We start from the raw sequence: 15537 nt of genomic DNA on the forward strand, positions 1-15537 counted from the left end.
TTTTATTACTTTTTGATTTGGCACAATTGTTACTAATTAATTTTCTTCTTTTTTTATAATTAAAGTTATTAAACAAAGTTTATTTCTTGTTTATTTATATTTTTTATAATAAAAGAACTTAGTTTTTTATTGAAATATATGTTTAATTAAATATTACTTTTATGTTTTAACGATTGCTGGGCAATTTTATTGATATTTTTTCTTTTGTTATTTTCAAATTGTTTAAAGAATTTTATTTCAATTGAGCTGGATATGCTTGAATTTAAAAGAAAGTATACTTTTGTCAAGTTAATAAAACCAAAAAAGGTAAAAAAAGAAAGTTATTTTCTTCAAAAAAAAAAGACTAGAAAGTTTTTAAAAAAATATAAAAGAAAATCTTGTTTTAACTAAACAAAAACAAATAAAATATTAAAAATTTGCAATTAATTGCCACATATTTTCCAATAAATTTATTTTAAATATTGTTTTTGGTATTTTTACGATTGTATAAATAATTTTTACGCTTTAGATTTTCTTTCAAGGCAAAACATATTAAAGTAATATAAAAATTTTACATTAGCTAAGATTGCTTTAGGCCTTATTAAATAAAATAAAATAGAATAGAATAAACTGTTGTATGAAATAAATTTCTTTTTTTTAACTAAAGATCTTTAAATCAAATGCATTATATAAATTATTACATTTAAATTAGAAATAAAACTAATGTTTGTTTTACTAATACAAAACTTGCTTGTAAAAGTTCAACATATTAAAATGACATGACATGAAATGTTCAATAGTAGTACCCGTGTCCACATACAACGTATCATTAAAGCCGTAGTAGTTTTGTTATCATTGGTATACAATTTATATAAAATAAATCCACCATTTATACATACAGTCATCATTCATTCTATCATTCGTTCAAACATACATTTAGTTACAACATACATTCATACATACTAGATATACATATACATACTCGTCGTATATTGCCGGCTAAATTTAATCTTCCCATTCGTCATCGTTGCCCGATGATTCTGATTCATCGTCTGATGATTGCAAGACGCGTACACGATCTTGCAGGGCTCTGCGTAAAGCATCAGCTAAAGCATCTGTACCGGATATTTCATCACTAGCACGATTTGTGGATAATTCACGTTGATTGGCTGGTCGCAATTCAATGCCCATACGTATTTCGGACATGAGTTCACTGCGAGAATCACCGCTGCCCGTACTAAGAGCTGAGGTGTCGACTTTCTAAACAGGAAGAAAAATAAAAGGATTAAGAAATTGTATAAAGTGATATTCTGTAAATTTAGTAACTTGTCTGTTAAATATTAGCTAAAATTTACCTTAAGTTGCACTCCCTTACGTATACTCTCCAAGAATTCATTACGTGAATCAGGAACCGGTGGTAAGCTAGAGGGTGCTTTAGTTTCTGTTGCAGCATATGTCGTGGTAATTGAGGGTATATCACCAGGTCCAGCCATGGGAGGTGGAGGAGGAGGCGGTGGCGGTATACCGGCTGCTGGTGGTGGAGGAGGTGGTGGCTGTAAATTCCAATAAAAATTATAAAAATAAACGACATAATTAAAAGGGAAAATTATTTAAAACCTACCGGTGCTGTCATAATGGGAGCTGGTGGAGGTGGTGGTGCTGTATTTATGGGTGGTGGCCTTGTGGGAGGCGCTGGTGCCCTCGATAAACCAGGCACAGTTGTAGGTACTGGTGGTGGTGGCTGTCTAGCTGGTGGAGGCGGTGGTGGTGCTGATCTTTGGGTTGTTATTGTAGTATTACTGGTTGAATTGCCATTTTGAGCCTAAATTTAAAAGAATTCCAATTAAAATTTACAATTTTAATTAATTTTCACACCGCACAAACTTACATGATGATGTTGATGTCTGGTCGGTACTTGAGGTGTCACACGTGGCGGTGGTGGTGATGTTGTCTTTAGCGGCTGTTCAACACTTTCCTGTTTCACCGTGCCCAGCACATTATTGCTTTGTATGAAATCATATATAAATGCCCTCGTATCTCGATCATTTAGTTGATGTTTCGATACACCAGCCTTTTGAAAGAATTGCGAGAGTACTTCATCGTTTTCATTGCCCGTCAAATCGAAACCCTTATCAGCGTCCCAACCCACATGACTGACATGACGAAAGTTGGTCGGTGCTCCAATATCACATTTATTGACTTTTGATTTTTTATTTTTATTATTGGAAGACGATAATGACGAGAGGAATTTTTTTGGTGGTGCTTGCTGCGGTTGTGGCATGGGCGCGGCGGGCGTAAAATTGACAGTACCAATTTTTGAATTATTACGCAGCTGTACACTGTTGTAGTCGGGCTCTTTGGGCAGCGGCGCGAGTGGTGCTGAGGGTGCCATTTGGGATTTGCGTTTATTGCGTTTTTCTGCAAAGAACAAAATTTTGAAATTTAGTTTAGTTATATAGAATATGAGAGACTAAATCACAGATTTGTCTGTAGATTAGCCTGTAGACTGGACTATAGACTGGACTATAGTCTAGACTATAGACTAAACTATAAACTAGACTATAGACTAGACTATAGACTAGACTATAGACTAGACTATAGACTAAACTATAGACAAGACTATAGGCTAGACTATAGACAAGACTATAGGCTAGAATATAGACTAGGCTATAGACAAGACAATAGACTAAACTGTAAACTAGACTATAGACTAGACTATAGACTAGACTATAGACTAGACTATAGACTAGACTATAGACTAGACTATAGACTAGACTATAGACTAGACTATAGACTAGACTATAGACTAGACTATAGACTAGACTATAGACTAGACTATAGACTAGACTATAGACTAGACTATAGACTAGACTATAGACTAGACCAGCGGTTCCCACCGTTTTTTACTTCGCGGACCCCTTGAGGAATTTATTTAATTTCACGGACCCCCATACATATTTTGATATCTTATTGTTATAAATAACACTGTGATACAAAAGTGAAGAAAAATAAAATGCAGGCGTTCTCATATACCAATTCTATTTCGTTATAGTCCATAGAGTACGAATATATTTTTAGTTTTCCCCTATCACTTCGTTAACTTACTTTTTAAGAGCAAAAGATGCGAAAAAGAGCCATTTTTGAAGTTTTAAATTTGAAAAATCATAAGTTTAGTAGTAGTTTTCATCCGATTTTCATATCCGATATTTTTTTTAATGATACAAGTGTTGCCTTTTAATCCAAAAAAAGAAATCCAAAATTTATGGTCAAATGTCTGAGTTACGGTCGTTTAAGTAAAGAAACTCACACTTTTTTAAAAAAATTTCATTTTCATCATGCTCTACTTTGACCATGAGGCAGTGAGTTCATCTTTTATTACTTTCCTGAAGAATCACATAAAGCAAGGTTTCTAAAACTTGTTATTTCATAAAAATCTATGAAAAACTGGATGATTTATGCCAATTTTTCTAATAGCATGTTCCTCGAATTTTTGGTTTTCTCCATACAAATTAATTTTTGTATAAAAATGTTTATAAACATTTTTTAAACTTGTTACAAAGAAAACCAGAAACATGAACGTTTTTGTATGGAAGAAATATGCTATATTTTTATAAAACTTAGCACAACTCATAACCTTTTTCATCGATTATCATAAATTGACCATCATTGGAAACCCAACTTAATGTGCCTTTTTTCAAATGTAATAAAAGCTAAAGTTACTGCTTCATGGCCAACGTAGAGCAGTATGAAAATTAAAAATTGTGAAAAAATGTGAGTTTTTTTACTTAAATGGCCGTAACCAAGACATTAATCATAAATTTTGGATTTATTTTTTTGGGTTGAAAGACAACACTTGTATCTTTAAAACAAAATATCCAATTTGAAAATCGGTTGCAAACTACCATAAATATATTTTTTTAAAGTTAAAACTTCAAAAATAGCTCTTTTTCACATCTTTTGCTCTTAAAAAGGAACTAAACGAAGTGATCGGGAAAAATTAAAAATATATTCCTACTCAATGGACTATAACGAAATGGAATTGGTATATGAGAACCCCTGCATTTTTTTGCTGTATCACTGTGTAATTGTTCGTCCGAAAATTGTCTTAGTCCTGGTCCATAAACCCTATAAAATATTCCCGTACATTGAGATCGGAGATGTTTTCAATTGCATGGTTTTAAATATAGAATGACTTCTAACATGATGTTTAATTTTATGATCGTGAGAGCTTTCATGTTCATTTCTCGTCAAGGTATAGAAAAGGTTTCTTTATCAAGTATTGTCGACATGTGCTTAAAGAGTCATGTTTCTAAATTTTTTTGCGATTGCATAGGAGTGAGCTGAGTATGTAAGCTAAGTTTTCGAGAAAATATGTGAAAGTTAGACTTCTTCGATGTTGTTGCGGAATGCGTTACCCACATAAAATATGACCTGAACTCTTTGCGAATGTACTGTGAATTTCGATCTTAATTTTGAATTTTAAAATACCTACGAATTATTTTACTGCGTGGTTTTGACTGTTAACGCAGAACGCTATGAATTTTCTGATGTTGATTTAATAATATTGGACAACAAAATGAAGTTAAAATCTGTGTATCACGTCGGAATGGAATATTTATATTTAAAATTAACTAGATTAACACTTTTGCTTACAATTTAAAAAAATATTATGAAATGTGACCTAACCTGGGATACCAGTATCAGTATTTAATTCTAAGGCAAATCATTATCCGTCTGCTATAAAAACATTTATTTCGATACATATACATTTATAAAAATTACAAATCACGTAATACTTTACTTTATAAAAGTGAAACAATAAATTTGTAAGGCCTAGCTACATCCTGATAAACGACCGAAACAATAAAATTCAAAGAGTCACCAACAAATCTGGGATTATTGAATAAAAATTGTGTATTTTAGTATTTATGACAAATTTGGAGATATTTTTAATATTTTCTAACATATAGATAATATTTTTTATTCATGATTTTTTTCGTTCGTCTTCGCGGACCCCCTAGGATTTTGCTACGGACCACTAGGGGTCCGCGGACCCCCTTTTGGGAACCGTTGGACTAGACTATAGACTAGACTATAGACTAGACTATAGACTAGACTATAGGCTAGGCTATAGACTAGACTATAGACTAGACTATAGCCTAGGCTATAGACTAGACTATAGACAAGACTATAGGCTAGACTATAGACTAGACTATAGACAAGACTATAGGCTAGACTATAGACTAGACTATAGACTATAGACTAGACTATAGACTAGACTATAGACTAGACTATAGACTAGACTATAGACTAGACTATAGACTAGACTATAGACTAGACTATAGACTAGACTATAGACTAGACTATAGACTAGACTATAGACTAGACTATAGACTAGACTAGACTATAGACTAGACTATAGACTAGACTATAGACTAGACTATAGACTAGACTATAGACTAGACTATAGACTAGACTATAGACTAGACTATAGACTAGACTATAGACTAGACTATAGACTAGACTATAGACTAGACTATAGACTAGACTATAGACTAGACTATAGACTAGACTATAGACTAGACTATAGACTAGACTATAGACTAGACTATAGACTAGACTATAGACTAGACTATAGACTAGACTATAGACTAGACTATAGACTAGACTATAGACTAGACTATAGACTAGACTATAGACTAGACTATAGACTAGACTATAGACTAGACTATAGACTAGACTATAGACTAGACTATAGACTAGACTACTAGACTATAGACTAGACTATAGACTAGACTATAGACTAGACTATAGACTAGACTATGGACTAGACTATTCTATAGACTAGACTATAGACTAGACTATAGACTAGACTATAGACTAGACTATAGACTAGACTATAGACTAGACTATAGACTAGACTATAGACTAGACTATAGACTAGACTATAGACTAGACTATAGACTAGACTATAGACTAGACTATAGACTAGACTATAGACTAGACTATAGACTAGACTATAGACTAGACTATAGACTAGACTATAGACTAGACTATAGACTAGACTATAGACTAGACTATAGACTAGACTATAGACTAGACTATAGACTAGACTATAGACTAGACTATAGACTAGACTATGGACTAGACTATTCTATAGACTAGACTATAGACTAGACTATTCTAGACTATACTATAGACTAGACTATAGACTAGAATATTTAGTCTAATTATACACTAAGACCATAAAGTTTACTTACCTAATTTTTTACGATTTCTAGTCTCAATTGTTGTATCTACAGCACGATAAAACGAATCACATTCCTCTTCGGAAACAAAATTTAAACCCACATGACCATCCTGCAAATAAATGTTCAACTTTAAATAAGAAATGTTTCCATATAATAACAGAAATACTACCCACCTGTCCCTCAAATGTTATTAGAAATGGACGAGCTTTATTAATTTTCATTTCATCATACAGCTCGTGCTCCCAAATTAATTCATGTTTAATTAGACAATAAGCACGTAGAAAATAGGAACGTATAGCACTGTCCTTAACGAAACAAACGACACCAGTGTATTTTTTCTTCCAATGTGAATGAGCTGAAGCTTCAGTTTTATATATTTGTACCACAGCTGTATTAAGAGTCTGTAAAAATCATAAAGCACATAAAAATATTGGTTAATATTTTAGAAATTCGAAATTTAAAATTTTTAATTTTTGCGTTCTTTTTTGTTAACCTTATTCTTCTTCATATTAGTTTAGAATTTTATTTGTTCACAAATTTTTAATAGAAACTTTAAAGGCACCTCTTAAAGTCGTCAACTTTTGCGTGCCATTTACCAATCACAACTACTTCTCTACTACTTTCAATTTCAAATCAACCAACAAGTGGAAATGTGTAAAATTTCAAAAAAAAGAAATATTTAATTATTATTGTAATTTCTGCTGCTGCTGCTTCTTCTTCTATCTATTCAATAAAAAGCGTATAAGTTTGAACTTTTGTTGGCAATTTTTTATATTATATTGTTCATAAATATAATGGTAATAGTGTTTGTTGCAAAGTTAACAATGCTTAAGCTTGGATTATATACAGTTGGTGACAAAAAAAAAACTTTAGTTATTTTTATCTTTTTAATGTAAATTTATTGTTTTATTATTGAAGATCTTTGTTTAAATGCAAATTTTGTAATTTATTGATGTTTGTTGAATACTGAACAACATATTTAGTTCACGTGAAAGAAAAAATATTTAAATTAATTTGCTCCATATTTATTTAAATTTCTTTTCTTTTAGCTTTATGAGTTAAATATTTTCTTGAACTTTTTATTTTTGAAACGAAGGTCATGACAAATGTTTGTTTTTTCGCCAAAATTGTGGATTAAAAGCCCTTTACTTTTCTGGAAAAAAATGATGTTCCTGTGGAATTTCAAAATGGGAAGTTATACACTTGGATTAGTACCGAGATTTGTCACAAAATGTTTGAAAAATTGTCTAATTAAAAGTTTTAAAACTAGATAATTTAAAAAAACACTCTGGCTTTTTCTTTGTCATCGATTGTCTAAAAACGTTGTAAAGTGTCAAAGTGTAATAAACATCATTTTTATTTTATATCAATTTATATGCGCTTATTTTGCATACAAATTAACCAGTTGTAAAATCTGCTGTCCATTTCAACTGCAATCGAAAAAAAAAAAAAAATGTATTTAATTCATACATTTTGCATACTCTTCATTGGTCATAGAATAACACACGCACGCTTTATGCAGAGTGTAGCGTGTATGCGTGTGTTTGTTTTAAGTACAAAATTTTACATGTTAGTCACGTTCAAATAATATCATCATCAACAACTATTGTCGCCAAGTACTAGTGACAGACGGATGGACAGATAGTCAGTTAGTAAGTTTTGTTTGTTTTGTTCATATTCGTACATACATTCATAGATGTTAGTTATTTAATGCACATATGTACATGAAAAGTTATTGTATTTACTCGCACACGGCTATACAGTCGGTGATAAAAATATCTCCTGCAGTAGGAATTTGTTTGTGTATTTTAACAACACAGTTGGGAATGACCTTTAACAATTTATTTGCTAATAAATTTAAGGCTAAATTTAAATTTAGTTTATTTTTTTGTTTAAAGTTGTAATACCCTACAGCTTAATATGTAGTAGAGAGTATATTATAAGTTTGTTCTAATTTATGTGACAATTAAGAAAATAATCTCATACACAGCATAAATAGAATTATTTTCATGAAAATGGTTGAAATTGGTTCATTATTTCATCTAGCTCCTATTACTCTGCAGTACGGCGTGACAGTCCGGAACTAGTTATTTAACCTACCACTAGCCACAACTTAGGTAACTAGTTGTTTTAAGAGGGGCCTTGGGGGATGTCATTTGACACTTTGGATACGGAAACCACACATTACTTCGATTACAAATACACAATTAACTCTGTATTGGATTTATTATGATGGACAGTCCCAAACTAGCTATTTAACCTATCACTTACGGTTACCCTTAGCCATTCGGCTATCTAGGTGACTAGCTACTTTAACATGAGCTTGTCCTAGGAGGAAATCAATCTTCACTTCATAGATTTCAAATAGACAGTCAGACAGCTAGTCCAAAGGAGTCAATACATGGCAATAAATATAAGTGTCTAATCTTTAGATTACTTTGGGAACAGTAAAATGAGGAATGAGACTAAGGTAACGACTGTCGTCATTGTCGTTTACAAAATGTACATTCGGGACGAAAGACGAATTATAGCCAACCAGTTGATTCGACGTTTGTTGAAATTACTGTAATTTTTAAATGCATTAGTCCTTGTTCAAAATACAAAAAAAAAGTTTCAAATGACACCTCTCTTGTATACTTGTGGGACAAGAAATTGGCGACTGTCCCTTTTGTCGTTTACTTAGGATACAGTAAAGCGACGACTGTTTTGTCTCGACATTACAAAGTGTACATTTGGAACGAATACGTGATAAAACGTCATCGAATCATTACTGTTAATGAAAAATGTAGACATTCCGACAACATTAAGCGTAAGCCCCTCCAATCAAACGTATAAACGAATGAAAGGGAGAATATTCATAGACTAGAAGGGTCTCACTTATTATAAGCTGTCAAATTTTATCCAGACGACTGAAGTGGATCTTCAGCGAACACAATCGATTTGTTGTACAGTTTTTAGGTTGAACAGTTTTCCCTCTCCCTTTTGTTGGAATACTCTTTACTTAAAGCAAAGTATGATTTGGCCCGGATTCATATATTTCCAATAAGATGGGAAAGGACCTCTGCTAATAAAGGCCAATATTTTTAATAAATTTACATTTTACTTATATTTCAAAATAAGCGCACAAATCATCTATCATCTATATTTTTTTAAATTAATGTTTAAAGAGGGAGTCTAAATTTGTTGAAGTAGGAATATTTCATACTTTCCAAAGTCTTCAAAAATAAATGGACCTTCGACTAGCATTCCAATCAGCACTAGAATTCTTTTATATTAGACTTCAAGAAGTGCTTGGTTTTTTTACGATGTTTGAAAGTCTGGTTTATATCTATAACATCTTGTCTTAGATTGCATTCATGGATAGTCCACGTTTCGAATGGATAAGACTTGTATGTATACATATGTATTATAAGAAGTTTGGTTTATACCAATAATTTGTTTAAAGAGAACGAATTTTATTACAGTTTTATTTCTGCAAATTCACTTTTCAAGGGTTAATTAGATCAGTGGTCTAGAGATATCTTCATTGGATCAATATGAACTTATACATGTTTTTTCATTGTTCACTATCTATTTACACATATATTTTTTTGTCGTCGACTGTAAAATTATAATAATTGTTGTTGGCAGACATTTGACGTTGTATGTCTTGTATGTAGTAGCTAGTGCTGTATTTTATTATGCTACAACTAGCTGCTGTTGTAAGTTGGTAATAATGTCTTCTTCATTTCATGTCTTTTTTATAATTTTATTTGTTGTTGCATTTATAATTTCTATTGTTGTTATAGTCGTAAATAGTTGTGCCTCTAATGTGTTAATGTTCAAAGTAAAGTTGGCACAATATTTATGTAATAGAGTTAAAGTTAACTTTGGTAATGTTAAATTGTTGTTGATGAAATGCAGCAAGGAAGTGCAATGTATATACAACAAAAAATAAAAAATAACATGCAGCATGTAGTTGCTGCTATTTTTATTTTCGATTTTTTTTTTTGTTTTGATTTGTTAAGAGGGGAAATCATAAAACATTGACAATGACAATGGTTTTTTTTTCTTGCATTTTAACTAAAATGGTAATACAGAAATGTAGTTTATACTATTTAATATGTTAAATGTTAAAATTTAAAATTTCTTTGGGCTCAATAAGTTTCTTTCAGAAATCTATATATAGATTAGTCAAATGAGAACTGTGTATGTCTCCGAGTGTACTTCCGGTGGTTTAGTGGTTAGTTTTGTAGTCTGTTAGACCGGAGTTCATGGGTTCGATTTCCATTAAAGACACTGGTAAAGGATCACACAACATGGCCTAGGTGTACTTTTTAGAATTGATATAACATATGTACATTAGGGTTCTATTGTTGAAACGAAAAGTCGACTTTTCGACTGCATTTAGTTAAAAGTCGACTTTTCGTGTTTTTGCATTTTATGAAATGTCAATTTTTCGACTTTTTTCATTTAATTAAAAGTCGAATTTTAGACTTTACGACTTTTAGTATTTTATAAATAGTCGACTTTTCGACTTTTCCGATTTTTTCCGACATTTTTCGACTTTTTCTGACTTTTCGACTATTTTCGACATCTTTCGATTTTTTCGACTATTTAAGAGTATTTGACTTCTTTTCGTCTTTTTAAAATTTTTGACTATTTTGGACTTTTCTACTATTTTCGATTTTTCCGATTTTTTTCGACTTTTTTCGACTTTTGTCGACTTTATCCGACTTTTTACGACTTTTCCACTTCTTTACAAAGTCGACTTTCCGCCTTTTTCCGCCTTTCAACTAACTAACTAACTAACTAACTAACTAAACTAACTAACTAACTACTAACTAACTACTAACTAACTAACTAACTAACTAACTAACTAACTAACTAACTAACTATACTAACTAACTAACTAACTAACTAACTACTAACTAACTAACTAACTAACTAACGAACTAACTAACTAACTAACTAACTAACTAACTAACTAACTAACTAACTAACTAACTAACTAACTAACTAACTAACTAACTAACTAACTAACTAACTACTAACTAACTAACTAACTAACTAACTAACTAACTAACTAACTAACTAACTAACTAACTAACTAACTAACTAACTAACTAACTAACTACTAACTAACTAACTAACTAACTAACTAACTACTAACTAACTAACTAACTAACTAACTAACTAACTAACTAACTAACTAACTAACTAACTAACTAACTAACTAACTAACTAACTAACTACTAACTAACTAACTAACTAACTAACTAACTAACTAACTAACTAACTAAATAACTAACAACGATTCCTAACGGTCTACACCAATGAAGAATTTGTGAATCATTCTGAATTGGTTACCAGTCTATCAAATGGCTCTCAATTCGCCTAATATTCTAAAATTTTATGAACCTATTCAAAGGGAATATTTGAATACCGAAATCATTGGTAATAGGTATTAATTAGCTACAAGCATTTCCTTTTGGGTAACATAAAAATTCTAAAGATTTAAGGAGCCCAAGTGGTTTATCAGGCTGCCCATCGAACCTAACTTAACAAATTTTAAAAACGGAAGTTACCTTAAGCCGTTAACCATTACGAATTAATTTGATTTCTAATTATAACAAATTATAATTATAATTTAAAACTAAAAAAATATTTATTTAAAAATTATGTATTAAAACATTCAGCTATAAATTAAACAGATGTCAACATTTAATTGACACAATTCTTAAATTACATTTAAACTGTCACACTTTGTGTAAACACTTATTTAAAAAAAGCATACAAATAATTACTAATTAAAATATTTATTCAACTCATTCATTCATTAATATGTTTTACATATTATACTCAACAAATTTTTTTGTTAATATGTTAATAACATACTACAGAGCTGGGATTTGTTTGCTAACGGGTATAACAATGTAATTGTCAATAGAGAGATTGTTATGAAATTTTGTTGAATTTAAATTAGTTTGTGATTTTCATGACCTAATTGTCAAATAATAAAAACAATTCGTATTGAAGACCTATTTTCTATAACATGTATATTTAAATTGAAATTTAACAAATAATAACGAAATTTATGAATTCATTGTCAAGTGTGTTAAACAAACAAATAATATATTGTTTTTAAAAAATGTTTGCAATATACTAGGGTTAGGCAATTTTAGTCATATTTCTTTAACCATTTTGTTATCAACAATTGTTTTAAACAAAGAATTTTGCTTGAAATTGTTTAATTATTATAGGAAAAATGATTTTCTTTACTAAGTCATGGGGAGTGTTTGTTAAATTTAGTCATTTTTATTTTACTATTTTTTCTGATAAGATATACACCTTAATTATACAATGGATATTTAATATTTTTTTGCAAATTGTAGACAAAATTTTCGGGTATTTTTTCTTTTTATTAAAAAAAATACCTTTTGCTATCAATTATTTAAAATAAGCTTAACAAAAAGTATTATAAATATGTATATATAGAAAAAATGCTAGATAAGAAATTCTTATCTAAGTTGTATAGATAAATGAATGAGTATTTTATACTTTAAAAGTTGGTCATTTGAAAATTATAAAACTTTTTCAACATATAAATTAAAAGAAAAGTAATGTACATTTTTATATCCTTCGCATTTGCTATACATGTAACAATAAAGTATTTACATAAATATGTATGTATGTGTATTCTGAATCCTTATAGATAGCGAACTGAATTTAGCGAAGGCCATCTGTTTGTCTGTCTGCCTGTATGACAAACTATAATTCTACTAACTATCCTGTAGGAGGCCTATAATACCAACTACACTTTAGGAGGCTTATAAAAGAGTCATTCCGTCAATTCAACATAAGGTTTTTGAGATATTCAGTACGTTATGACGGCATGAAGACGCTATTAGCCCAATAATTTAGAGAGAGGCCTGTGTTATTATCGAAGGCTCTTATAATGTCGATAAACGAGTATTTGACTGTTAAAAAGTATATTTTAATTTTCGTCAAGGCTGACGAACTGAGGATGATTGGTTTTTAAGATTTAGATATTGGTTGTGGGAACTAGTCTTTACTAGAAACTAGAAAATTAAAGGTGTTAGAAATCTGTATTAACAATTGGAAAACTGGAGATTCTGTCAGACCGGAGATTGGGACTCGATTCCACCAGATGCACTAGAAAGGAGTGCGCAAAAGACCTAATGAGGTCATACGTGCATTCTGCGGACTAATAACGAAGGGAACGAGCGAACGACGAACTAATAACGGAACTAACGAACTAACGAACGAACGAACGAACGAACGAACGAAGAACGAACGAACGAACGAACGAAGAAACGAACGAACGAACGAACGAACTAACGAACGAACTAACGAACGAACGAACGAAACGAACGAACGAACAACGAACGAACGAACTAACGAACGAACGAACGAACGAAGAACTAAACTAACGAACGAACGAACGAACGAACGAACGAACGAATAACGAACGAACGAACGAACGAACGAACGAACGAAAACGACGAACGAACGAACGAACGAACGAACGAACGAACGAACTAACGAACGAACGAAGAACTAACGAACTAACTAACTAACTAACTAACTAACTAACTAACTAACTAACTACTAACTAACTACTAACTAACTAACTAACTAACTAACTAACTAACTACTAACTAACTAACTAACTACTAACTAACTAACTAACTAACTAACTAACTAACTAACTAACTAACTAACTAACTACTAACTAACTAACTAACTAAAACTAACTAACTAACTAACTAACTAACTAACTAACTAACTAACTACTAACTAACTAACTAACTAACTAACTAACTAACTAACTAACTAAACTACCTAACTACTAACTAACTAACTAACTAACTAACTAACTAACTAACTACTAACTAACTAACTACTAACTAACTAACTAACTACTAACTAACAACTAACTAACTAACTAACTAACTAAAACTAACTAACTAACTACTAACTAACTATAACTAACTAACTACTAACTAACTAACTAACTAACTAACTAACTAACTAACTAAGTAACTAACTAACTAAGTAACTAACTATACTAACTAACTAACTAACTAACTAACTAACTAACTAACTAACTAACTAACTAACTAACTAACTAACTAACTACTAACTAACTAACTAACTAACTAACTAACTAACTAACTAACTAACTAACTAACTAACTAACTAACTAACTAACTAACTAACTAACTACTAACTAACTAACTAACTAACTAACTAACTAACTAACTAACTAACTAACTAACTAACTACTAACTAACTAACTAACTAACTAAACTAACTACTAACTAACTAACTACTAACTAACTAACTAACCTAACTAACTAACTGACTAACTAGGAGGAAGTATACTACATCAAAGCCGAAGAAATACACCTAGGTCACTATCGGGCCTGTCACTCACTAACTAACTACCTCACTAATTTACTAATTAATATGGTCAAACGTACAATTTTGGTTATTTGAAAAAAATGTGTATTTTACTAATAATCAGCCATTTCTGTTCAGAATTTCAGAATTTTTTTTGTGAAAGTAAAATTAATATGTTCTAAAAGGATTTCGGAAAAAATCCCTTTGTTCTTACCAAATTCAAAACTCACTTTTCATCCGCAAAACAACGTTTAAACTATCTACTTTCATTATTTTATCACTACTACAAACTATTTAACACTCTATTTTAAATCTGAAATATTTGCACAAAAATTATAAAATATTTGTACTGCAAAAAACGTGATATTTCATACATTTCCGAATAGAAATAATGTAATGCGTATTTCAATCAAAATAAGTAAACAAAATAAATATCTAAAATAGAGTATTTAAATATAACACATATACCGTCATGATTCCATAATAACTATTAAATTATCTCTTCAACAGACAACCCACGTTTTATGCGCTACTTGTTTGAAACTAGAAAATAAAATAAAAACAGCAAAAAAAAGCGCCAAATAGTTTTATTTTCATATATAGATTATGTTAAATAAAATATATTTTATATTCAACAAAATTAAATAAAATACTCTATTATGTGTTCTTATAAAGATAAAATAAACTTTTATACAAATATAACACCATTTCCAAATATATAGAATGAAAACTTTTTACCTGAAAGAAGAAACTTTTAGGAAGAAGTATGTATGTTTATTTGAAACATTTTCTTTTCGAAATTTTTAACTTTTTAATGGAAATGGTGTAGCTATTTATTTAGTTTTATGGTTGAATCTTTTGGTATTTTTTTATAAATGACAATAGTTTTTTTTACAAAAGG

The 15537-nt window shown here is 30.3% G+C and overlaps 1 protein-coding gene across 5 annotated transcripts in view; it reads right to left on the reverse strand.

Annotated features, from left to right (window-relative positions):
- Window positions 1–549: 549 nt before the first annotated feature.
- LOC119609011 (neural Wiskott-Aldrich syndrome protein) overlaps window positions 550–15537 on the reverse strand; it is a 23655-nt gene continuing 8667 nt past the window's right edge. For 4 of the 5 annotated variants that reach the window (XM_037963672.1, XM_037963671.1, XM_037963674.1 and 1 more), the window contains exons 3-8: window positions 6404–6631; window positions 6240–6339; window positions 1868–2397; window positions 1601–1801; window positions 1335–1532; window positions 550–1239 (exon numbers count right to left, since the gene is read on the reverse strand). In XM_037963672.1, coding sequence (XP_037819600.1) covers window positions 985–1239; window positions 1335–1532; window positions 1601–1801; window positions 1868–2397; window positions 6240–6339; window positions 6404–6631 — 1512 coding nt within the window. In that variant the 3' untranslated portion in view covers window positions 550–984. Of the gene's footprint in view, window positions 1240–1334; window positions 1533–1600; window positions 1802–1867; window positions 2398–6239; window positions 6340–6403; window positions 6632–14850; window positions 14869–15537 lie in introns of those variants that run through there. The other variant, XM_037963675.1, reaches the window with a different exon arrangement.

Source organism: Lucilia sericata, unplaced genomic scaffold, assembly GCF_015586225.1.
Source record: "Lucilia sericata isolate MDLA Ls3-8-SP2 unplaced genomic scaffold, ASM1558622v1 Contig000913F_arrow, whole genome shotgun sequence".
Classification (NCBI taxonomy): Eukaryota; Metazoa; Arthropoda; class Insecta; order Diptera; family Calliphoridae; genus Lucilia; species Lucilia sericata.